The 24359-nt window shown below is 40.6% G+C and overlaps 1 protein-coding gene across 7 annotated transcripts in view; it reads left to right on the forward strand.

Moving 5' to 3' along the window:
- Positions 1-24359, forward strand: part of LEF1 (lymphoid enhancer binding factor 1) — a 118969-nt gene that overhangs the window by 73863 nt on the left and 20747 nt on the right. For 5 of the 7 annotated variants that reach the window (XM_034671397.1, XM_011221938.3, XM_002916937.4 and 2 more), the window contains exons 4-8: positions 8141-8273; positions 14051-14141; positions 15702-15785; positions 17949-18071; positions 19051-19213. In XM_034671397.1, coding sequence (XP_034527288.1) covers positions 8141-8273; positions 14051-14141; positions 15702-15785; positions 17949-18071; positions 19051-19213 — 594 coding nt within the window. The remainder of the gene's footprint in view (positions 1-8140; positions 8274-14050; positions 14142-15701; positions 15786-17948; positions 18072-19050; positions 19214-24359) is intronic. The other 2 variants (XM_011221939.3, XM_011221940.3) reach the window with 1 other exon arrangement.

Below are 24359 nucleotides of genomic sequence, written 5' to 3' on the forward strand. Positions count from 1 at the left end.
ACTTGTAAGTATTGAATGCTGTACCACAACATCCTCCCATGGGGAAGAAAAATGGCAGTGTCATCTAAGAATATCCTGACGTAGCAGGAAAAATTAATAATTTTTTAAATCTTGACCCTTGATCACATACCTGACAAACTATGGTTCTTCCGACTTTGGTATTTGGCAGGTATTTTCTCACAAATGAGCAAAATGAGTCTGTCTTTAGTGAAAACAATTGACTGTTGCCAGTTATAGAATTTGAGCTTTTGAGGAAGAATTAGAATTTTAGAAAACTTGCATCTACTACTATGGGCCAGTTAGCTTCCCAAATCCTTAAAGCTTTTCTAATGAGATCGGTGATGATATTAATGAATGTGATTTTTATATTATGTAACAAAATACATCAACTCAGTTAACCAGTATTTTCTAAATAGCCAGGTTAAATTCAAAATTCAATATAGATCAGTGGATTTTATTGTGGGAGTAGGAAAAGTATCTTGGTACTGTTTTTGACTGTACATTGCAGCTAGCCTCTTTTTTTTTTTTTAAGATTTTATTTTTTAGTAATCTCTGCATTCAACATGGGGCTCAAATTTATAACCCCAAGATCAAGAGTCACCTTTCCACCAACTAAGCCAGCCAGGAGCCCTAACATTGCAATTATCCTTTAGGAAATTACCACTTGTCAAGTTTTGGTATAATACCAAAGAAGAAGTTCCACAATAATCTGAAAAAAACCACTAAAATAATCCTCCCCTTTCAAAAACAAATCTGTGTGAGATTGGATTTTCTTCATGTACTTCAACCAAAATAACATAACAAAATGAAGATTTGAATGCAAAAACAGATCAGAGAATCCAGTTGTCTTCTGTTAAACCAGATGCTAAAGAGATTTGCAAAAAAATGTAAAACAATGCCACCCTTATTTTTTTGTAAATTAGAAAATGGTCACTTTTCATAAGAATGCTTTTTATGTTAACGTGCAACAAACTTGGGTTTGTTGTTTTTAAATGAATTCATAAATACTTTTAAATTTCTCATTTTAATTTCTTATGTGGTGAGTATAGATAAACCTACACAAACAAAAACTCAGTGGGATCTTCAGTGATTTTTAAGAGTGTTAAGTGCCCTGAAAGCAGAAGTTTGAGAACTAGTGCTGTGAGAGATTTTTCAAATGCAGGAACTAAGATTATATAGTCTATAAGTCATAATCTAGAAGGGGAAATAAAGCAAGCACATAGAAAACCTGTGTGTACATGTATGCCCCAGCAAGGTCCAAGCCAGGCTAAACTCTAAAGTTTACTGTGTTGTAGAGATGAGCAATTTGAGCTTTTGGGAGCCAGAGTCATTCATTTATTGGGCCTTTTTTTCCTTTCTTCTTTCCTTTATCCATTCCACAAATATTTATTGAACATATATTACATTCCAGGATCTGATGTTTTATTTGCATTGTTCACTAATCCTCACCTTAATTCTGTGAGGTATTATTTCCACCCATTTTACATATGAGGAAACTGAGATTCTGAGTAATTAAGTGAATTACCTAAGCATAGCAACTAAGTGCGTATGAATGTTTGGCATCTGAGCTCTGTGTCTCCACGGCCCATGTACTTGAATATTAAATTATAGGAGTACTCATCTCTTCCGCTTGGAAACCAGAGGATGGCAGGACTGTCCGCTTTTGGGTCTTTGGGATACAAGCTGTGGACTTGAGAGTCGCCACTGTGGGTTCCAGTCCTGTCTGTGCTACTTATCCTGTGTGATCTTATACGGATTACTTAACGCTCTCAAAAGCTTGGTTTTCTTCTCGGTAAAACAGAAATTATAACACCTAATTTAGGGTGATTTCAGGATTACGTGATGTAACGTATGGAAATCATCACTGTAAAGAGAACCAGGAGCACAGTGGGTGCAGACCTGCTGGTGACATCAGGGTTCTCCAAGTGGCCAGTGGTTCCTGTCCAGATGCTTCATTGCAGTGGAGCCCATGGCAGGCCGCACTCGCCTGCAGAGCGGTTTGGAACAGAGGTGGGGAGAGGAGCTGAGGAGCGAGCAGCGTGGACCAGGAGGAGCAGAGACTTGGGTGTCAAACTAATGCCAGCACAAGTCCTTTCTCAGCTAATTATTACTTAGCTCTCTGTCCGAAAGAACTCTGCCTTCTCATCCATAAATATAGAGGTGATACTGCCCACGTATGTGGATGAGTGCCAGAGAATATAAAGGCATGGCCATAATGACTAGCACTTACTGGGTGTCTAATCCATATTAATTCCTTTCCCTATGACACGTTCCTTCTGCTCTTAGGAAAACATTCTGGGTGTCCAATAGAGACCATCCCTTTGCCTCCAGACGTAGGCTCAGAATATTTGTCCTGCAAACCTTAGAATCGATCAGTTCCTGCTCAGGAAGTCTTCAGAGCCTAGGCTGCAATTGTTTTGTTAAAAAGCTGCTACGTCACAGCTGGTGGTGGTCTTTGGTTTGAAGGCCACATCAGACCAGAATCAGGTATTTAGCTTTGGTGGATCTCAGGAGATTTCCAGTACAAAATGTTATTTTTGAGGTCTAGTTGGTACAAGAATCATTCTATCTTTTCGGAGTAAATTAAATCTGCTCCTCTTCGTGGGAAGGCTTGAGAAGCTCAGATTCTCAGAAGAGGAGGGGAAGACACAATATAAAATTACATGGCTTCTCTTTCATGAGTACCGGATTCCTAAGAGTTTAATAAAAAGTAAAATGGCACCGTAAAAATTGAGGCCAGATGAACTTCCTCATCTCAGTGAGTTGTGGAGTGTTAATATTCCCTGGATTTGGTTGTTACAGGGAGGATTACTGATAAAATGCACAGCCAGTTGAAATGGAACTCAAGGCCTTTATGCGCAGCCAGACCCTGCACTGTGGGTGTAGCTGGAATCTGGAGATGTGCAGGATGGGGACTAGCTAATAGACCAGCAGGTTTCTCCCCCAATTACTGCACTTAGCAGCAGGCCCATGGCCTTAGACAGGAGGGCGCTGAACCGCTTTTTAGTCCTTCCCAGAACCACATCCTTGGAGGCTGACAACATTCATGACAGCTGGAATTACTGCCAGCGGTGAGTGGATCATTTCTGGGAACTCTGCTTCAGGGGTGGCTCTCAGGATCCCTAAGTGGCACCCACTTGGTGTCCACAGGAGGTGTGGGTTTTATTGGCTGTGATGCTAAAGAGGTCCTTACCTGCAGGGACCAGCCTGGGTGGCAGCCAAGCTAGCTTCCTTGGGATGTTTTCCAGGCCTGCAGAGAAAGGCGCCAGTTGAGTCTCTGCAGCTCTAACCACTTCTGCTGAGGTGCCTCTTTGTCTAATGTGATTCCTGTGCCTGGGACAGAGACCACACAGTCATTTCATCGATGTCACATACTGTCAGGTATGGCCCAGATGGTCAACTCAGTGCCCAAGATTTTATGAACTTGGCTTTTCAGGGAGGCTGCATGGTATGCTGGTAATGAATGTGGTCTCCAGAGCGAGAGTTTGCATTAGAACCTAGCTTTGCCACTTACTAGCTCTGTGCCTTTGGGAAAGTTACTTGACTTCTCCATGCCTCAGTTTCCTCATCTGTAAAAGGAGGATAATAATAGTACCTGCCTCAAAGGTACTATAAAATGCTGAGCACACACTAAGCCCTTGGTAAGTCTTAGTTGCTATAATTATTATGCACCATGTGGGTAGGGTGGCCTGATGCCTTTTCAAGCTTGGGAAAAGATTGCAGGCTTCCTACTGAATAGCCATGTGTGGGTGCTGAGTTGTAGATGATAGGGTGTCCTCTAGAGTCTACCCCCCCCTTATATTTTCTGTCCCTCTTCGAGTACCTGCTCTTTCCATCTTTCTTACTTTTTCTTTGCTCACCTGCCTGAGATTAAAGAATATAGAGTTGCAAGATCAGGGTCTGTGGTCTGGCTCAGCCACTTACTGCCACGTGAGCTTAGATAAGTCTCTGAACCTCTCTGAGCAGCAGTGAAAGATTTGGGATGTGTTAAGGCTGTCAGGCATCTCATAAAAGTAGAATAATAGTGGGCGCTATCACCCTGGGATAATGAAACAAGGTACACACATTGGGAATACCTCATGATTCTCCACTGGAAGCTAAGACTGCACCTGTGAATGTGCCTGTGTACCAGTGACTGCACCTGTGAATGTGCCTGTGTACCAGTGACTGCACCTGTGAATGTGCCTGTGTACCAATGACCGCACCTGTGAATGTGCCTGTGTACCAATGACTGCACCTGTGAATGTGCCTGTGTACCAATGACTGCACCTGTGAATGTACTTGGCTGTGTGTATGAATGAAAAAAGAATCAATGTGATTTTTACCAACTTCCTCTCTCCCTTATGGGGAGATATGTAGTAGGGAAAAGCATGAGAATGGGAGTCAGGAGACTTGGGTTCTGTTAAGTGAGGTACTGGGTGTCCAATAGGAGCCAAAAAGATGTATTTCTCTACTTGGTTCCACTGTATTGAGTCACCCCGGGGGTTTTCATTCCCATTTTATCCGCAGTGACCCCGTATCACCGGAGTTGCGCAGTGAGCAGGCTGTGTTAGCAGAAGTGCTGGCAGCAGTCACGGTGTGACCATCCATTTCCTGGTGACTCTGTTTCTCAGCTTCCTGTTTTAGAAAACAAGAATCTTAAACTAAATGAAATTTCAGTGTCTTATAGCTTTAATGGGATAGGAAGGCATATAATTAGATACACACTTTCTCTCCTATCAGCCAGTTCCTTTTCTTTTTTCTTTTTTTTTTTTTTTAAAGATTTTTTATTTATTTGACAGAGATAGAGACAGCCAGCGAGAGAGGGAACACAAGCAGGGGGAGTGGGAGAGGAAGAAGCAGGCTCATAGCAGAGGAGCCCGATGTGGGGCTCGATCCCAGAACGCTGGGATCACGCCCTGAGCCGAAGGCAGACGCTTAACCGCTGTGCCACCCAGGCGCCCCATCCAGTTCCTTTTCTTCATAGTACCTGATGCCATCGTTTTGTTTTGGTTTGGTTTTTGTTTTTTTACATACTTATTCTCTGTCTTCAATACTCCCATCACACTTCCAGGACCCTCGAAAGGAAACTACGTGAGAATAGGGACCTTGTCTGTTTTGGCCTTCAGTGCTAGAAGAGTGCTTGGCGCATTTTCGGTGTCTAATGAATATATACATATGCCCTCATATACAGGTATAATTGTGCATTATAATGTAATTACATAAATTTGTCCATGGTAGACACATTTGACCAGGTAGTCAGTTGGTTGTTCCTCCCCTCCCCTACTCCCCACCACAACATATACCACACTGTTATTTGGAGATTAAAGGACTAGAACTAAGAATGGTTATATTGTCTGTCATAAAAATTACACAAAGGAGCAGTGCCTAGGTTCTTGCCTTGTGTGTGCGTATAATATCAAAGGACAATAAATCCTGATCTCAAAGGAAGCCCACAGTTTAGGGCTGCAGCCACTTGGCCACTTGACCATGATGGCCACGAATGGGTAGCATAGGGTTGGATACGTTTATATACATAGTGGAGGTGGTTGGCAGGAGGCAAAATATAAACCTCAGAATTGGGCTCATACATATTATTGAGATTTCAGATTGCTTTTATTATTTGGCCACAAAAATGGACATAATCCTTGTTGGCTTTAACACTCCTACTAGTACTGCTTTCAGTATCCATCTTGCAGAATATAAGACAAGGCCAGAGCTTAAATTAAAATCCTCAGCTTCTTATCTCCTTCCCACAGGAAAGCAAATCTGTGTTGAAAACCGTAAAATTAAGAGGAGAGCAAGGATAGCATAATTTAGCAAAAATTCATGGCACCAGATTCTGAGCTATATGACTGGAGGGATAGGTCAGACATTAAGAAGATGCTGCCTGCTAATGCAGTTTCCTTAAGGTGGTGCTCTGGAAATAAGAAAGGCATGTGAAATATATATGTATTTCCAGAAGGTTTCTGCGATGCTTACTCTTTATAAGCACTCTAAGAAAATACCTTTGTAGATTGCTTGGCAGTTATGCTTCTTATGAGACTTTTGAAATGAAACTCAAAGCAGTTTAGTGGAGTTGATATATATTCATTTTAGCATTTGGGTGTTGAGATTTTTGTTTCCATTTTAAAAAGGGTTTGTAGTAATATCCTCCTATCCCCACCCCCACCCCCACCTCCTCTAGCATTCTAAATTCCTTGTATTTAAGAAGCTCATTCTGTGTATTTGGCAAACTGCGTCATTAACACGTGAAAAGCATTGAAACATTTTTTTAACCTTTTAGACATTTATATGCATAGATGTCTGTGCTGAGGTATATAGAGAAAAGGCTGGGGCTCTGATAATGGTGCTCTGTTTAATAAATGCCCGGGGCTATATGAGCTGTGCAAGTTCTGCCATTAGAGAGGAGCTGATCATTATTAAAAGAGGGAAAATCTAGTATGGAAATTATATCATTGTCTTAAAAAGGATGATTTTGTTCCCCTTCCTTTTTTTTTTTTTTTTAATAAGTTTTTTGGGTAGAGGCTGTAATGATAGGGTATAGAGAATTAGTATTACTAGCTGTAAAGAGAATTAAGTGTTACTAGGATAATTGTTCCTAATTTTCCTGAGGGTAGTCCTACCCATTGGAGCAACAGACTTTTTATATCTAATTCGTAAAGAAAAAAAAATCAAATTTAAATTAGAATGTATGTCATGGGTGCCACCACCAATACACAAGAGTGTTACAGGGCCCTCAACCATTCAGATATGGACCTACATTTTAAGCAGTTTATACTGTGCAGATGTCAGGTACTTCCTCTTTTTTTTTTTTTTTTTAATACAGATATTTGCTTCTGGAAAAACAGATTTCACAAGCATTTTAGTTTATAGCACAGTAAAAGTCTCACTAATTCAAACTAATTATGGTGAAGACATTTCTAAACTAGTTAATTAGTGAATATTCAAAATTCATTGTATTTTATTCTTTCTAAATTCACAAGTTAACTTATTACTGTAGTGTTTGTAAATAGAGATCTACCTGGGACTGCTGTAATTAGTAGGTGAGTTTAAAATCAGATACATATTTTGCATGTATATAATTGTGTTGAATTTACTTTCTTTTTGCAGGGGGGGAGTGTAGAGTTTATAAAAAACAATCTCCCTAATCGGGTTAAACTGCCTGAGTCTTGTTTATGTTACTTGATTTGCTTAGCAACCACTTTTGGGGGGTAGAAGGGAGAAAAAAATTCAACTTTAACCAAATTAAGAGATTCTGGATTTCAGATTGATAAAGTCTAAAAAATATAACCTGAACCTTTAAAAGTACTATTATTATGTAATTTTAGACTTCCAAATTCAATAATAAAATTTGTGTTTAAACTAATATAAGACCTATAAAATGTCAAAATATATAAAATGTTAACAACTTAAAGTGTTTTTACGAGCCATATTTCATATAATGCAGTTAAACTCAAGATTAGAAATTCCTTTTTATCAGTTAAGACTTCTAGAAACTAGAGAACCTGAAGATGAACTGAGTAGTGCTAAAGCATAATGGATGGTCATGTTTGATTGACAAAGCTATAAGACATGGAAAAAAAATGCTGTAACATGGTTCTTAAAGATGTACAACTATAGAATTACGAATTCTATAAGGGGATATCAGTAGAGCAGATTTCTATTTATTGGGTTGTTTAAAAATTTGACCTTCAAATTGGTAATATTCATTCATTTGTTCATTGAACAGTTAAATAAATGCCTTTTTATTGCCAGACATATGTAATGAATAAAAAGAGCTTATAAAATATTTGTAACTTTTGCTCCAGTAACTCCTGGTTGAACATAACTTGAGGAGATAATCCAAAAGGAAGTATAAATATGTACGTACAATCGTTCATGTCATATGAAATAATAGTAATCAACCTAAATCTCCAAAGGACACTGATTAAATAACTGATAGTCTCTTGTTGGGCTATTCATGTACTTGAGGAGTATTTAACATGGAAAAATTCTGAAGATGTAATGAGTATAGCAGATGAGTTCAGTTTTCCAGGTGTAGAGATGATTCTTGGGTTATGCCAATGTCCAGTTACTGCTATTGTGTGACTTTTTCTTTGGGAGAGTAGACAGGAACGGGATGTTCCTATTAACCATTGACCTTGTGGTTACTTTGCAGTCAAATAAGGTGCCCGTGGTGCAGCCATCGCATGCAGTCCATCCTCTCACCCCCCTCATCACGTACAGCGACGAGCACTTTTCTCCAGGATCACATCCCTCACACCTCCCATCAGATGTCAACTCCAAACAAGGTGAGAGATCCTGCCTTCCTAGGCCTTTCTCAATAAGTGAGGAGCTACATCTCATCAGTCTGATGCCTTTACGGGTGTCTTTGCTGTATGTCACTGTGTGGATCAAAATGTATTTGTAGGAAATGAGTAATTGATAGCAGTTTTTTATAAGCCCACAAGAACTGTTGTTGCTTCTCTTATTTCTCAGGATTTACCAAAAAAAAAAAAAAAAAAAGAAGAAGAAGAAAAATATTAAATGGTTATTTTCAAAGTGACAGCTTTGAAAATCTAGGATCCACAGTATAAACCAGTATGTTGTACAGATACACTAAAAATTCAACCCTCAGGGGCGCCTGGGTGGCACAGCGGTTAAGTGTCTGCCTTCGGCTCAGGGCGTGATCCCGGCGTTATGGGATCGATGCTGTATGTCACTGTGTGGATCAAAATGTATTTGTAGGAAATCCCACTCCCCCTGCTTGTGTTCCCTCTCTCACTGGCTATCTCTATCTCTGTTGAATAAATAAATAAAATCTTAAAAAAAAAAAATTCAACCCTCAGTGCCCCCTACAATCTTCATTTATTGCATGCATGAAGTGTTGATGGTAGTGGTAGCAAAATGTTAGAAAAGGGAAAACATAGGAGATTTTTACTTTAGAGATTTTTGTGATTTCTTTTCATTTCAGTCCTTATGGTTTATCCTCTTTTTGTTATTTACCAACACCAACTTAGATATAATAATAATTAAAGTACAAAACCATCTCTGTTTAAAGTCAAAGTAACATGAATCCTATTTTACTTCTCTTCATTATTACTCAGTTCTTCTTCTTTATCATTTACAGAAGAACATATAGCATAAGAGGTCTGAAAAATCAAAATGCCCGGTTTCTCTAACCTGATGGGTATGGGTGTGGGTTGGTTGTGGGACTCAGAGCCCAGGTTCTCCAAGCCTTCTGGTCCATTCTGCTTACAGCACACTTTGAGGATGAGTTTGTTCACAGGATGGTCTTTTTTCTTTCCATGTACATACACACTTCGACCTCAACAGGATCTTTAGAAGTTCAAAATAAAAGATCCTATAGACCTGTGTGAAGTCAGATAATGTAAAGGTGTAAAATCTGTCATCACCAGCATTTCACCCTTTTGTCCAGCCCTATCTTTGACCTACAGCGGACAATAAAATTTTCAAATGTAAAAAAAGAGTAGAGTTCAGAGGCTGGGTGTTTTTTCCACTACCGTGAGCTCTTGTAGGTTAAATCCATGATGCCTTCCTCTCCATCCGTTGTTGAAGCAGATAGCTTATTTAAGGACTTCGTCACTGTTGGACTTTGGCTTGAGTGGAGCTATGTACCTTTACGTAGGGAAGGTGAGAATCACCTGTGCGGAAATGTCTAGGTTTGCCTCTGTCTCATTCCTCATTCCCAGTCCTTCCTCTGCTTCCCTATTATTGAGGGTCTCCAAAGAATAAAAAATATCGAAGACAGATCAGAGGACATATGGTGAGAAGGGGAACTAAGATAAGGTATTTAGGACGAAGATGCAGTTTGAGAGTGAAGATCATGACCTTGGTGATTTTGATTTCAAGTGCCTCATAGATATCCGGAGGGAGAGAAGGGGTAGATAATTTACGGGTCACCGTCCCAGAGCAGTATCTCAGCTAGAGTTACATATCTGGGAAAATTAAAACTGTAGATGACAGTTAAAGATAGATATAAAAGCCTCAAACAAGCTATTAGCAAAAAGAATTTAAGAGTGTTTTTTACTTGTTTTTAAACGTTTAATAATTGCATAGTGCTTTCTATGCCCTAGGCCCTGTTCTAAGCACTTTGAAAAAATAACCCATGATGGTTCAGGAGTTTTTTCTTTCAAGAATTCTAGGACGGTTCTATTTTTTAAAAAGACAAGTTTTTGACTAGCTACCAATTACATTTGTATTTTCTCTTCTATTTCCATCTCTTCTGCTGCCCTACCTTGTTTTGCCTTGCTAATTATAAGGCAATTAGTTCTTGCTTCTCAAAAAAAAATTTTTTTTCTTAATTTTTAAACAAACTCTCTAGAACTAGAGAAAGAACAAGTGGGCTTGATCAGAAAATTGCATATTCTTTGAAGTCCTTATTTTGTCCTAAAAACTTGTGTGATTATTCCATTCTACTATGTTTGTTTTAATATAAAGTCCTGTTTTTAATTACCTTTTTAATTACCTTTTTTAAACAAAGACTTTACATACCTTGTCACCATTTATCTCTGGGGATATGTAAACCTTGGTTTGAAAAGAACTAATTTACATGATTTGGGGTTTATGTCATTCCACTTGGTCATATTCATCACCAAAAAATAAGTAAAAAGCTCACTAGGTCTCGTGCTTTTACTCTCTTTCCCTCTTACTGGGGCCTTTTTAGTTATATCGTGTAGCTAAACTAGTAAGAACGTGGTGGTACTGAGGTCAGAGTTACTAATTTCAAAGTTCCTAGGAGGCTGGTTAGTTTTATTTTTAAAAAATGGTATCATGTCCATACTCTGATGGTAGATAGAACTATTGAATAAATGTAAACTGTCAGCAGAGCTCATTCTCATTTGTAGGAAGATAACTAGGTTGATTTCACAGTAGGCGGCCCATTCATTTTTACCTTCCTCCCAGTGTGTTGGTGGGAGGTATGTGTGCAGGTGTAGGAAAGGGAAAGGAAGCTAATGCCAATCATTTTCTTCTCATTATGGTCTGATAAAAATATTAAAAATAAAGAGCTTTTAGGAAATACTAGGTTTATATATTTGTTTATGTCTTTGTATTACCCAGTATATCCTTATAAATAACCACAAACACACAGCACTTTTCTGTATTACATGTATTATTGCATTTATTCCTCACAACAACCCCATTCCATTTTTATACTGATTTTAAAGAACAGTAATGATTAAGTAGCTTCCTCAAAGAGATGTAGCTTGTGAGTGGCAGAATTGATAGAAACATACAAGTCTGACTCCAGAATCATTTCATCCATAATTATCAAAGTTACTTATAAAAGCTTAAAAATCGTTAAGGCTGTGCTGTGTCTAGCCTCTAGTACATAGTAAGTATTCAGTAAGTACTAGTTAAATGAATGATGTGAAACGTGTCTTCAGTAGCATAGCAGTTGGTGGAGAAGCACCCGCTTCTAGGATCTTAATGTAACAATAAGCCATGTAAAAAACACAGATCCATTTTCTGCTCATGTCGTGACGTAAGCCACATAACGTACTTGTATGTACATGCAAGTATATACATGCAAAATGGCTGGTGATATTGACCCAGAATGAAGAATGGGGCTGTTTAAACACTTGTAATTCACTCATTCATTTGTTCAGTCATTCAAAAGTATGTATTGAGAACCTCTTGTGGAGACAACCATAGTTCGATAACCAGACTGGTAAAACTTAGTCTCTTTTTTCCAAGCAGTATATAAGCTCATGCAGGAAATCATTTGCACAAACTGACTATAAAACCAAATGAAGAACATCTTAAGTACCGTGTTAAAAGTACAAATAAAACACTGTAGATTCAAACAAGGAAGAAGGAACTCTCAGAGCCATAAGCATTAGAGAAGAGTATGTGAAATGTGAGTAGAAATTTATTTAATAGAAACTGTCAGACTAAACAGCCAGCGTAGGAACTGGAACGTAGCAGGTGCTAAGTAGATGGTAGTTTCCTCTTTCCTCGTTGAGCAGTAAAACCAACTCCAGCTAGTTTGTTTGTGTTCCGATGTATCACTCCTGCTCCGGCTCCTGCCCAGAACCACTGCTACAGGATTCCAGGCTTACCTGGAACACAGACGAGAGTGGAGAGCAAGATTTTAGGCTTGTCTGCATCGATATGTGATTGCAATCAAGTTACCTGGCTGTGTCCCAGTGATAAAACTCCAGGAAAATACATATTTTCTGTGTACCCAGACAGGATGCCCGAGTAGTCACTTAATCATTCCAGACCTTGGTTTCTCCATTTGCAAAACAAAGGGATTAAAGTAGACCAATTTTGGTAGTCTGTGACCTGTAGTCACAGTTTTCAAATTCAAATTTCCAAGTTCCCAAAGTTCTTCGAGTTAGTCTGGTTTTTCTTTTTAAACTGAGCAGTCTCCCTGCAGACCCTGAGGTTTGGGGAGGTTTCTCAATCTCAAAGGTAGGGGAGGCAGCAGGTTGGCCCCAGTGATTCTGGTATGTCAAGAATCATTACTGTAAGCTCCCTTAGACTCACCCCTACTGCCCAAACCTCCCCAGACCCAAGAAAAAAAATCCCAGATTATGAAATTTGGGGTCCACTGTGACCCAAAAGTAGTGGTATTTCTAGCCAAAAAGACAGGGGAGGGGATTTGAGACAATCTTTTAAAAACAGCAAAACATGAGTTAATCTCATGTAAGCTCTCTCTTGGGAGATTAAAACCCTTCATCCTACCTGCTTCCTATGAGAGTTGAGTGATAGTTCGTCCTAACTTCAGAGTCGAATTAACACCAACTTTGAAGGCCACACTTCTTAAGTCATTCCCATATGTTCAAGACCTTAAATATAAGACCCAGATGAACCCATAGGCATTTTAAACAGTAAGAAAGCAGAATTACTAAAGAACATCTTTCATAGGCTCACTTGATTCCACATACTGGTCAGTATATAATCATTGAATGCATATTTCAGGTGTAAACCTGGAAATGCGTGCTCATATATGGAAGTTATATGGAAGTGGCCTTTTAAGGCCAGATTAGCTATATAAGGAAACTTTGTGGCTTTTTTCTAATCATAATCACTTTCCCCCAAATCTAAGTTTTTGTATTTTCCATTTATATGCATGTGTCCCTTCTTTTCTGTACCCAAGGTAAAATATAAACAGAGAGATGCATTTGGGACTAGGATTAGGTATAATCTTTAGGTGGTTTTTACAGTTATAGGGCAGTGTGCCCCAGGGAGTGTGAGCTCAAGAAACAATTTGGTGGCATTCTCATTTTCTGTGGAATACAACTAATCCAGAACAGCTTGACCTTGGAGCCCAGAGGACTCAACTTGATGAAGAGCTTAGTTGGAGCTGAAGTGGCAGAGACCAAATGAATCATATCAAGTGTGACCATTATGGGGCTGAAGATGATTCCTAATTAATCTTTGATCCTCTGAGGTATCATATTTCCCAAATCTATGTGTCCATGAGGGAGCCAGTGAAAATATGAAAGTGGCAGTTTACCTAATCCTTGAGCACCATGGCAGGCCATCTACTTATGAAGTCTGTCATTTTCCATTCTACACAAAAACAACTGTCTACCATTTTCTTTTTTTTTTTTTTTAAGATTTTATTTATTTATTTGACAGAGACAGACAGCCAGCGAGAGGGAACACAAGCAGGGGGAGTGGGAGAGGAAGAAGCAGGCTCCCAGCGGAGGAGCCTGATGTGGGGCTGGATCCCAGAATGCTGGGATCACACCCTGAGCCAAAGGCAGACGCTTAATGACTGAGCCACCCAGGCGCCCCTGTCTACCATTTTCTTAACCAAAGTGAAATAATGAGGGCAAACTAAATAATTTAAAAATCTTACTATGGTCATTGTTTTACTAGCGGCATATTTACTCTTTTAAGAGTTCTTCAAGATGTCCAAAGACCTATTTTTTCATATTTTGAAATCTTGAGAAAGACTAACAAACTGACTGCAGTTAAATGCATCCAATAACATTGTTTCATGCTAGACCTTAAGTATTAATGGCATAAAACATTCTACTGCTTTTATTTTCTGCTTATAGTCCGATGTCCTGTGAATCTGAAAACTCTGCTTCTCCATTGTTCTTTTGAACAGGCATGTCCAGACATCCTCCAGCTCCTGAGATCCCCACCTTTTATCCCCTGTCTCCAGGTGGTGTTGGACAGATTACCCCACCTCTTGGCTGGTAAGATCCTTCCTGCAGCCTTCAGTCAGGCATTTGAGCATATGTTCTTCTTTCCATTCATAGAAATTAGCTTTATGAATGATAACACTTGTGGAGTTGAAGAAATTTCACATCAACAAGCAAGGTGCTAACTTTATTTCATTTCAGTTTGAAAGATTAAAAAATATACAGACTTTGAAATGGATTGAATCCCTTTGCTAATATGTGTAGAAACTGTGCAGCATTTGCTCTGAAGCTTATAGTCTTACGGATTCAGTTCGTGGCTTTGGGCATTTGCTCTGCCCATACAGAATGCTCAGTGTGGTTCTTGTCTAGTTTTTTATGAACAACTTATTCTTGAAACAAACCGAAACACACTGCTTATAAAATGAGCAAGTGAAGGAAATGACAACTAGAAATTCAAAAATACAAAGCATCCTTTGAATGTTAATAAAGTAAGCACCAGTTTGAGTTCAGACAGGTGGAAACCTGATGTTTGAGCTTCCTTTCTTCAGAATCCAAACACTCTCTATTTTGTTGTTTGTTTCTAAAAAAAATTCTTACCACAGTTTTGAAATCTTTTTAAATTATAAAGGTAAAGGAAAGGAAATATATTTTTGGAAGAAAGACTTACATAGTGCAGCCTATTTTTATCATGTTATTGTTAGCACACAGTTTACCCCCATCCCACTCCCATTCCTTCTCCAGCCCTCCCTCCCCACTGCTCACTCCATGGAAACACTGCTTCAGCTTTAGCAGAGGACCCGTCTTTCTTTATCTGGCCCTCTGTCCCCAGAGTCCCCTATCACGGCCCCACTCTCCCTACCTTGTCATCCTTACATTATCTCTTCTTCAACTCTCTCTCTCTCTCTCTCTCTCACTTAATCTCCCAGCCAACTGTTTGAGTTTAATTGATTATGCATACACTTTCAAATCTATATCAATTATTCCGTCTGAACTTAGTACTTAGGGGCAGTAATCCTGTGCTGAGTGGCAGCTGGAAATAGATTGTGTAAATGAGAAATGTGAGATGTAGGGAAAAACAGAGAGAGATGGAATTCTCAGAGCGGAGACGGAGTAATTCCAATGAATTGATCTTTTATTTCTTGACTATAGCATGGGTATATAAAGGGGTGGGGGAATGCAGCATTTTTAAAAATATTTGTTCATTTTTATGTAAATTTGTTTCCCTTCTATCTTTCCTTCCCCGAAGTTCTCAAAGATTCTGAAAGGAGTATTTCAGCATTCTCATGGTTCTGTTATATTCAGTACACATGTGTTATATGCCTATTTTGCTCAAAGCGTTAGTGGGGTCAGGAGAGAGGAAGGGATAAAAGGGAATTCATGGGCTGGTTTGCTTTTCAAGTTGAGGGTGGGAGATTTTTTTCCAGGTAAATGGTGCTTTGATTGGGTGGAGGGTAAGAAGGGAGGCAGTTGGATAACTGAAGAAATCCTGTGCTCTGTAATTACCCCCACGCAGTTCCTTTTGAATACCTCCCTCTTCTCCCCTCATCAAACTCTTATTGCTGGTTGGTAACTCGTGTTTCGTCATTGATGGCTTCCTTTCTTCTGTGACCTCAGGCAAGGTCAGCCTGTCTATCCCATCACGGGAGGATTCAGGCAACCCTATCCATCCTCACTGTCAGTCGACACTTCCATGTCCAGGTAGGTGGAGGTGGAAACCGGGCACCCAGGACAAGCTGCCCCTCTTGCGCTTGCATTTTGTGCGACACTGCTTGCCTCTCGGTGGGCTAGGAGGGTGCATAACTCAGCCACGCGTCTGTCTGTGCAGTGTGCCTGGCTCCCACACTAGGTGTCGCAGAGATTCCTGGGCAGGAGCCAAACGCTGCACCCCAGCAGGCCCAGCCCCAGCCCTCAGGGAGGTGGACTCGGCCACCCCCCGGAGACTGCATCCAAAAGAACTCACTGCCACCCGACTGTGGGATGTGAAATGCCCCGAGAGCAGACATTCTGAGAAGAGCTTGTTTGACTCACACTATGCCGGGAGTGGGGTGCAGGGGAGGGTAAAGACTGGTTTGGTCTGAGTTCTGTCATCTGCTTTCTTTGAGGAAGGTTGTATCCGTTTAATGCGACAGTGTTTGAAAATGCCCGGATAGTCGAGAGCCTTCCTGGACCAAGGCTGTCAGAAGAGAAAGACGGTGCTGCTTGGCTGTCAGGCCCCGCGGGGGGTGTGTCCTAGTGTGTGAATCAGGCCCTGTGTGGACACGTGTTAGTTGGAGCGAAGCTCTGTGAGAGCGGCCGTGCCACACTGCTCTGTGTCATGCTTTTGCTTCTGGAGAGGATGGCCCTGTGCTTGACGTACACACACATTTGTTGTGCGTCACCTGTGTGTTCGGTGTGGCTTCTTCGAGGGGGCTAGCGTCATCGTGCTGCAAGTCCAACTGTCGGGCTAGTGATTGCTTGTGAATCTTCACTTTTTATTACATAGCTATGAAATTTGCAATTTCTGTGGAGAATTTCAGCTTTTAAAAAAATCATTATGTGCTCAGCAAATTGTAAATCTAGCTGGTTGGAGGGGATGAAATTAATATCCTTCCCCCGAAATATATTTTTGCACCTTTGAACACTGTGAGAACCCTCGGGTGACAGGATTTTGTCCCATGCAAATGTAACCAGCATCACGTATCTTTGCAAGCGGTGCATGTGGCAGAGCTTCATTACGTGATCAGCATAGCTGCATTTTTCCCATGCCTCCTTAATTTTTAAAAATTTGTCTCTGATCCAAGCAGAGTTCCTTCTTTCCTTCTCAGGTGAAGGAATTAATTGTGCTGGCTATGATAAAAGACCTGAGAACATTGTTGTTGCTGAATTAAATGTTCACTTTAAAACAGTTTGAAAAGCAGGGCACCTGGTTGGCCCAGTCAGTAAAGCACACAACTCTTGATCTCAGGGTCGTGAGTTCAAGCCCCTCGTTGGGCATGGAGCTTGCTAATAAGTAAATAAGTAAGTAAATAAGTAAGTAAAACCATTTGAAAAGCACAGATTTCTAAAGCATATTCAAATTTATCCAAAGCATTTATTGAAAGTACTTTTATTTTTCTTGCATGGCAGTTGCCCTCCTTTGTGTTGTATGGTGGTGGATATTTTAAGATTTTTTTTAATGCTCTACCAAGTGTACTCGGGAGAAAAGCCTTTAGCGTGTGTGGTTTTTACCTGGTGCAGAACTGTACCCTTCCCTTAATTTTATTATCAGTTTTCCATAAGACTAGATCTTTCAAGTAGTACTTTCTTTCTGTATAAATTATTTTAGAAGATACTGATGGCAGCTTTATTAAATTGGGGACTGAAAACAAACTTCCTGTCCCTTATTTTCGAAATTGTTCTCTCCAGATATCAATAAAGAAGGCAACCGTATGAGAAGACTTAATATGACGGTGTGCTTAGGGATGTAGGCAGAGATATTTTAATGTGGTGTCTTTAGCTTTCATTTAAAAATCATTTAAAAAGCTAAATCCTAATAAAGTGTTATGTTTCCAGCAATTACACTTGTTGAAATTCTTCTTTGAAAACTGCTTTGCAAGAAAATTGACTTTTTTTTTTAATTCTACGACCTAGAGCCCTCCCAGTAAAAATGTCTGATTCTGTTAGTTGAAAAAAATTCTGTTATACACGGAATAAGTATAAATATTTCCACTTGCAAACAGAGAGAAATTAATTATTGGCCACTCGAATTCCTAGTTAATGTTCCCGTGTGTAAAAATGTGTTTTCACTTTCAGCCAATAGCAGTTAGTGGATTGTTTCAGAATTCTGCCTCCTTTTGCTACACCGCCACTAGTACATATGTTTTCCTTTCTTTCCTTCTTCAGGTTTTCCCATCATATGATTCCTGGTCCTCCTGGTCCCCACACAACTGGCATCCCTCATCCAGCTATCGTAACGCCTCAGGTCAAACAGGAGCACCCCCACACTGACAGTGACCTAATGCACGTGTGAGTCTGCAGTCTGGTTTCACCTGGGAGTGCCTTAACGAACTGAGGATTTAACACAGTTTCTTCTTGCTGTTGTTGAACATTACCTCTCTCTCTTTTATTATGAAAATCACTGTGTCTCTGCCTTGAAAGTTCTGCCCCTGAGGACTTTAAGCAGCTTGATTCTCACTGCACTGATTTTAAGATTGGAATGGAGCACAGGCCTCAAAAGATCAAGGGAGCCTCACCAAAACGGAGTAATCTTCAAAGTGTGGGCATGGAATAATCTTGAGCCGTTTAGCAATTCACTACGAGGTTTTAATTGGGTTCTCATTGTTGCACTGATGGTCCCTGAGGGCAATAGACTGGAGGGCCCATGCATTTCCTTCTGGACATGCACTTCACCCTGCTCCAAGCTTCAGAAACACAGAATCCAAGGGAAAGGGACAAACCAACCCTATCAGGCCAGGGTTGTCTCAGGCTGTTACAGCAGGACTAAATTCCCTGAAGAGATTCGTAATTGAATTCCTTAATCTAGGGTCTGTAGCCTGGGACGGGAGGATGGGGAAGCAGGGAGCATGTGACAGTGCGTGAAACCCCTGCACATTCAGGCAAAGCCAACATGCATTTGTTTGGGGGGGGGGGTCTAAAGTTTCATTAGCTTCTCCAAGGGGGCCTTGACCCAAAGCGTTAACCTCAGTTCTGAAAGAGGAATAACCACCCTACTATGTGTTCGGCTTTTCCTAAGGTAACCAAGGAGCTCAGGCTCAGGGCCCGTTTTGTGTCAAACACTTCTATAGCTATCGGTAAACTTCCTCAAACCAAAGGGACCTTACTGCTCCTGAGTTGTTTTTCTAATCTGATGCTGTTCTGGGAGCTCCTGGAGGGTTGTCCGGGCCTGAGTTTGGTGACATGAACGCATGCTCTGCTTCTCTCCTCCCATGTCCTCCTTCCCCTGTCCCTCCCTCCCCCACCCCACACCATCCCAACCACCTTTTAGGAAGCCTCAGCATGAACAGAGAAAGGAACAGGAGCCAAAAAGACCTCACATTAAGAAGCCTCTGAATGCTTTTATGTTATACATGAAAGAAATGAGAGCGAATGTCGTAGCTGAGTGTACTTTAAAAGAAAGTGCAGCTATCAACCAGATTCTAGGCAGAAGGGTAAGTAGTGGGGTGGGATGTAAATGTTTACGGTGACCTTGGAACTGTTTCATTAAAGGTGATCATAGAATGTGTTTGTATAATCACCAGCCACTTTGGGAAGTAACAGAAGATAGGATAATAATCTTTAGGAGGATTAAATGATAGAATGCATTGTTAACAACTTAGATTGTACCTAGCAATAGAAAACCTCCTGTAAATGTTAACTGTTTTCCCTGTTATCATTTTTTGGGTTTCTTTTATGTGCCAGGTACTCTGGTAGGCATTAGATAATAATTGCTGAATAAAATAGGGTCCTTGTCTTCATGGAGCTTAACGTTTTGTGACAGGATACAGATGCTAGACAGATAACTACCCAGTGTATAATTAAAATTGTGATAAATACTGTGAATGTAAAGAGTAAGATTCTGTGAGAAAGAATCACAGGGGGCCAGGGAAGGGCCTCTCTAAGAAAATGGTATTTAAGCTGAGACCTGAATGAGTAGAAATTAACCACGTGATTAGTGGGAAGAGGTGGCTCCTCCCCAGATGGAGTGACAGGTGTGTGCACTCATGTCTGAAGCAAGAAAGCGCTTAGCCCACATAGGGACCTATAGAAAGGCCTTGCAGTACCAGCCACGCTTATGGAAGAAGCCAGGCAAACACAGTAGCCACTCCTTCCGAGACAGAAGTAGATCTGTTCTACTCAGAAACTTTAACTGGAAGAATTTAGATGGGCCAGAGAAGTCTTTATTCTAGAGAAATTGCTCTCTGGGTCTTTCTTAAAGTGTATTATGTGCATGGTTTCTGCATGACCCCTTTCCTTTTCGTTCCTTCTTTTACTCATGCCAAGATACTTTTCTGATCACCTACTATATATCAGGCACTAGGCTACAACTAGGACAGACACTCCAAGATTTCTTTATCCAGCCACCAGCCCAGAGGCTAGGAAGTCTGTCCAGGTGCTTTTCTCAGGATTGAAATAGTTTTAAAACATTAGGTATCTGAGGAGTGGTGGAAAAAATTGGAATTTTTCTAATATTACATTATAATTTTAGAAATGCTACATTTTAATTTGTTGATAGTCTTCATATATGTGTGATAGGTACTTAAATTATGATCTTATGTATTTGTTTTTGCAACCTCTCAAATTCATGATTTGTAAATGAACATTTAGGCAAGGAAGGTCTAACAACCTTTGTAAAACTTAGATGATCATGTTTTAGCTGTTGTGGGTAATTTTTACCATGTTTGATACAAACTTAATAAATTTCAACATTCGTAATGGAAGACATGCAGGAGATTTCCAGGCCATGTGAACAGATGAAGGGAAGTAAGCTTTCTCACATTATCGATTCCTGTTGGATAGAATAAAAATGCAGTTATTTCCAACTGCAGGACACCGGGGTTTCAGGGGTGGGGTGTGGTGGCAGATTATAGCTCTCTTGGTGCCCCATGTACAATACTCTCCTTCCCTGTGGATTCTTAAACACTTAATAACAATAATTACAGTGATTTCCCAAGCAGAGCATAGCAGATAAATGATTCCCATCATCTTTGGGGAACTTCGCCTTAAAAGCTTAAAGGCTGGTGACCATTCTCCCTGACCCTTTAAAAGAAGAAACCAGAGGGAAAGAAGGGTTGATGCTCTTTTTTCAGTTTATATAAAACTCTTAGCTTTTTTCCTTTTTTGAGTTAAAGGTCCTCTGGCCCTCCAGTGGGAATTATTTTCCTGCTCAAGAGAGTAAGTAAGGATATGATACGGAGATATGCTTCCTATTTTTAATGCACGTTTCCAACAATTGCTACTTTCTCAGCTCCCTTAATGATCCCCAGATCAGAGCGTGTGTCCTAAAAGATGGTTCTCATTTGGGATCTCTCTCTGTCTTTGATTTGGACACCTGTTTCTATTTATAGGTCTCTGAGATCTTTGATTAAGATCAGGTTTTCTGTCCTTTCATAACTCCCCTCTGGCAGGGTAGTCCTTGCTAGTTCTTTAAAGTTCCTGCTTTAAAATCACGAAGTTTTACACCAGGATATTTAGAATTCTTTAAAGTAGACCTTAAATCCATTCTGGAACATTTTATCTTTTTTATTTTATTCGTCTATACTGTATCTCTGAAAAGAAATGTTCAGTCTTATGAATTAATAGTTTTCTCCTTCATGTTACAAATAATAACAGCACAGATCTTACTTGAAAAGAAGACTTTTCAGACCTTCCAGGCTGTTAAAGTCCATTTGTCGCAAATTTACTGTCAGAATTTTTTTTGTCCTGGACCGTATATGTTTTCTAAAGTTAAATTGGTATTTTCCCAACAACTTGGGAAATGTTGACAATGAAATCTGATTAAAAAGAAAAAAAAATTCAGTTTTCAGTAAGCAAGAGATAGAAAAGTTGTTTAAAAGCCCATTGTGTTTCAGAAATTCCTATAAAGAGGGGCGCCTGGGTGGCACAGCGGTTAAGCGTCTGCCTTTGGCTCAGGGCGTGATCCCGGTGTTGTGGGATCGAGCCCCACATCAGGCTCCTCCGCTATGAGCCTGCTTCTTCCTCTCCCACTCCCCCTGCTTGTGTTCCCTCTCTCGCTGGCTGTCTCTATCTCTGTTGAATAAATAAATAAAATCTTTAAAAAAAAAAAAAAAAAGAAATTCCTATAAAGAAAGACCATCTTTCTAGTTTGTACCAGACTCTTTGTTCTCATTTACAAGGCTATAATACCATTGTTTTACCTACTGTTTTACTCTGGTAAATGGTCTTTTATTTGTGGGTAGATTTTGTGCATTAGAAATATCAGGGAACTAAAAGCAATTTAAAATTCAAGTAAATAGATTGCGGCCCGCTTTTTCTCCTTGCATTTTGCTCAGTTTTGTTAGCTGGGATCATTTTGTCAACCTAAATGTCCCATTTTAACTCAAAAATAACTGGTTGTTTGGGCAGAAGACCTAACCTCCATACATATTTTGAGAGATAAGTTTTATAAAACTTACTGCAGGTTTTCTCAGCAAATTATAAAGCTGCCAGAAACTATGTAAAATTATACCGTTGAGTATCGCATTAGTTTAAGAGAGCTCCGACTTGTCCAATGAATAAACACATTTACAAAAGTCATAATTCTTTTTTTTTTCCTTTTTATCTCCCTGCTTGTTCCTTTTTGGTGACATTTCGCCTGTTGCCGATCACATTTAGCACCAGAAGTGTGTAAATATTAATGATCAGTCTTTTCTTAAAAAACAAAACAAAAAACCCAAACAAGCAAACAAGCGCATCTTTTCCACTGTGTCCAGCTTGTTTCCCGCCCTGTGGCAGTCTCTAGCACTGGGTCAGTGTTCCAGATTGAGGGAGGCCAGTGGTTAGCAGAAGCCTGGTTTAAACTCTCAGTACTGGGGCGCCTGGGTGGCACAGCGGTTAAGCGTCTGCCTTCGGCTCAGGGCGTGATCCCGGTGTTATGGGTTCGAGCCCCACATCAGGCTCCGCTGCTATGAGCCTGCTTCTTCCTCTCCCACTCCCCCTGCTTGTGTTCCCTCTCTTGCTGGCTGTCTCTATCTCTGTCAAATAAATAAATAAATAAATAAATAAAATCTTTAAAAAAAAAATTTTTTTTTAAATAAAAAAATAAAAAAAAAAATAAACTCTCAGTACTGCCCCAGACATGCCTCCTTCTTAGGCTTGATTTCCCTGATTGTGTTCCCTCTGCGGGTACAAAGCACTGTCTCTCAGGTAACTTTCTTCAGGGTTTTTTTTCCTGCCACCTCCCCAGTGTCTGCCCCCCCCCCATCATTTTTTAAAAGAAAAGCATATTGCCTGATTAGCCTTCAGTTCAGACCTGAGTCCTGCTGTGGCGTGCCCTGCTTCTTAACTACTTGATACTCTGCACTTCTAAAGCGATTTAAACACAGGCCCTCTGTCCTACCCCGCGTAGAGGCCCGGGCCGTTCCGGGACTTTGGGAGGAGCTGAACCCGCTGCCCTGCCCTTGGGCACTGCCTGTGCTGGAAGCTGCAGTCAGAGGGCGGGGTGTGACCGCTCTCCTTGAGATCAGGTCCCTTGCCCTGGAACAAATGGGGGCAGCAGGGGTCTGTGTCCTTGAGGAAAGCTGCCTAGCCATACCTCAGGAGCCTCCCCCAGGAGAACTTTTTCTCTCTCATCATCTCTCTCCCTCACTCCTCTGTCCTTTCTCCACCCCAGTTCAGTCACACCTTTCTTTTCTTTTCCTTATTTTGTAAAACTAGGACAGGGAAATTAAAATCAATTAGGCAGCGCAGCCAGGAATGAGCAGGAGTCTCCTAGCACCCTAGAGCTGGGGCAAGCAGGAGTGGGCAGGTGGGAGCCGACCCAGAGTGTGGGAGTTCGTGTGGTGTGGGTCAGGTCTGCCCCTCCCATGGCTGGGCCTCCGTGCCAACCCCTCTGGCTAGTTGGTCCCCCAGAGTCCAGCTAGTTCTCCTGGAAGGTTCCTAGCATTGAAGAAGTGGGGAAAATACTTGAAAACCGCCTGTTAGGGCACCTAGAGCGAGTCCTGTGCAAACCTATGCAAAACAATGTGCAAATGTAAGCTGCTTAAATTCCCAAATGGATGCCTTGCGTACATAAGCTATTTTGCTGTATATGCGACATAATTTGTGTCCGTTATTAAAAGGGAAATGGAAAGTTCGCAGGGTATCAGCCACTGCATTCTCCAGATTAGATACTACAGGCCCAGATTCTAGATGGCAAAATAAACCTAGACCACGTTCCTTGCTTTCCATCCGAAGGAAGCTAAAAACCATAGCCATAAAGAGTGCACGTGTGATTAGACAGTGTTGTCGGTGTGCTCCCTCTAGACACGTAGCGTGAGGGGAGGGTGATGGGACTGAGACAGACTGACTTGAGGTCTTGCTTTATAGACAGAATCATAGGAAGAAGGTTTCAGACTCTTCATGTGACAGAGTGGGAGACTGTCCATGTGAGGTGAGGACGCATCTGTATGGAAAAGACATCTGGAAATGATCCCATTTTGCATAAAAAAATGGTGCTTGGTCTCAAATATCAGAATATGGTACAGACTGAAAAAGCACTAAGTTGGGTGTTGAGGTTCACCAGCGAAAGTTCTGTCTAATTTCTACTGGAAAAGAGAAAGGGTGGGTGACAGATCATTTTACTTCGGGTATTTGATTGCCTTTGACGTGTTCATGCGA

Source organism: Ailuropoda melanoleuca, chromosome 11 (assembly GCF_002007445.2).
Source record: "Ailuropoda melanoleuca isolate Jingjing chromosome 11, ASM200744v2, whole genome shotgun sequence".
NCBI lineage: Eukaryota > Metazoa > Chordata > Mammalia > Carnivora > Ursidae > Ailuropoda > Ailuropoda melanoleuca.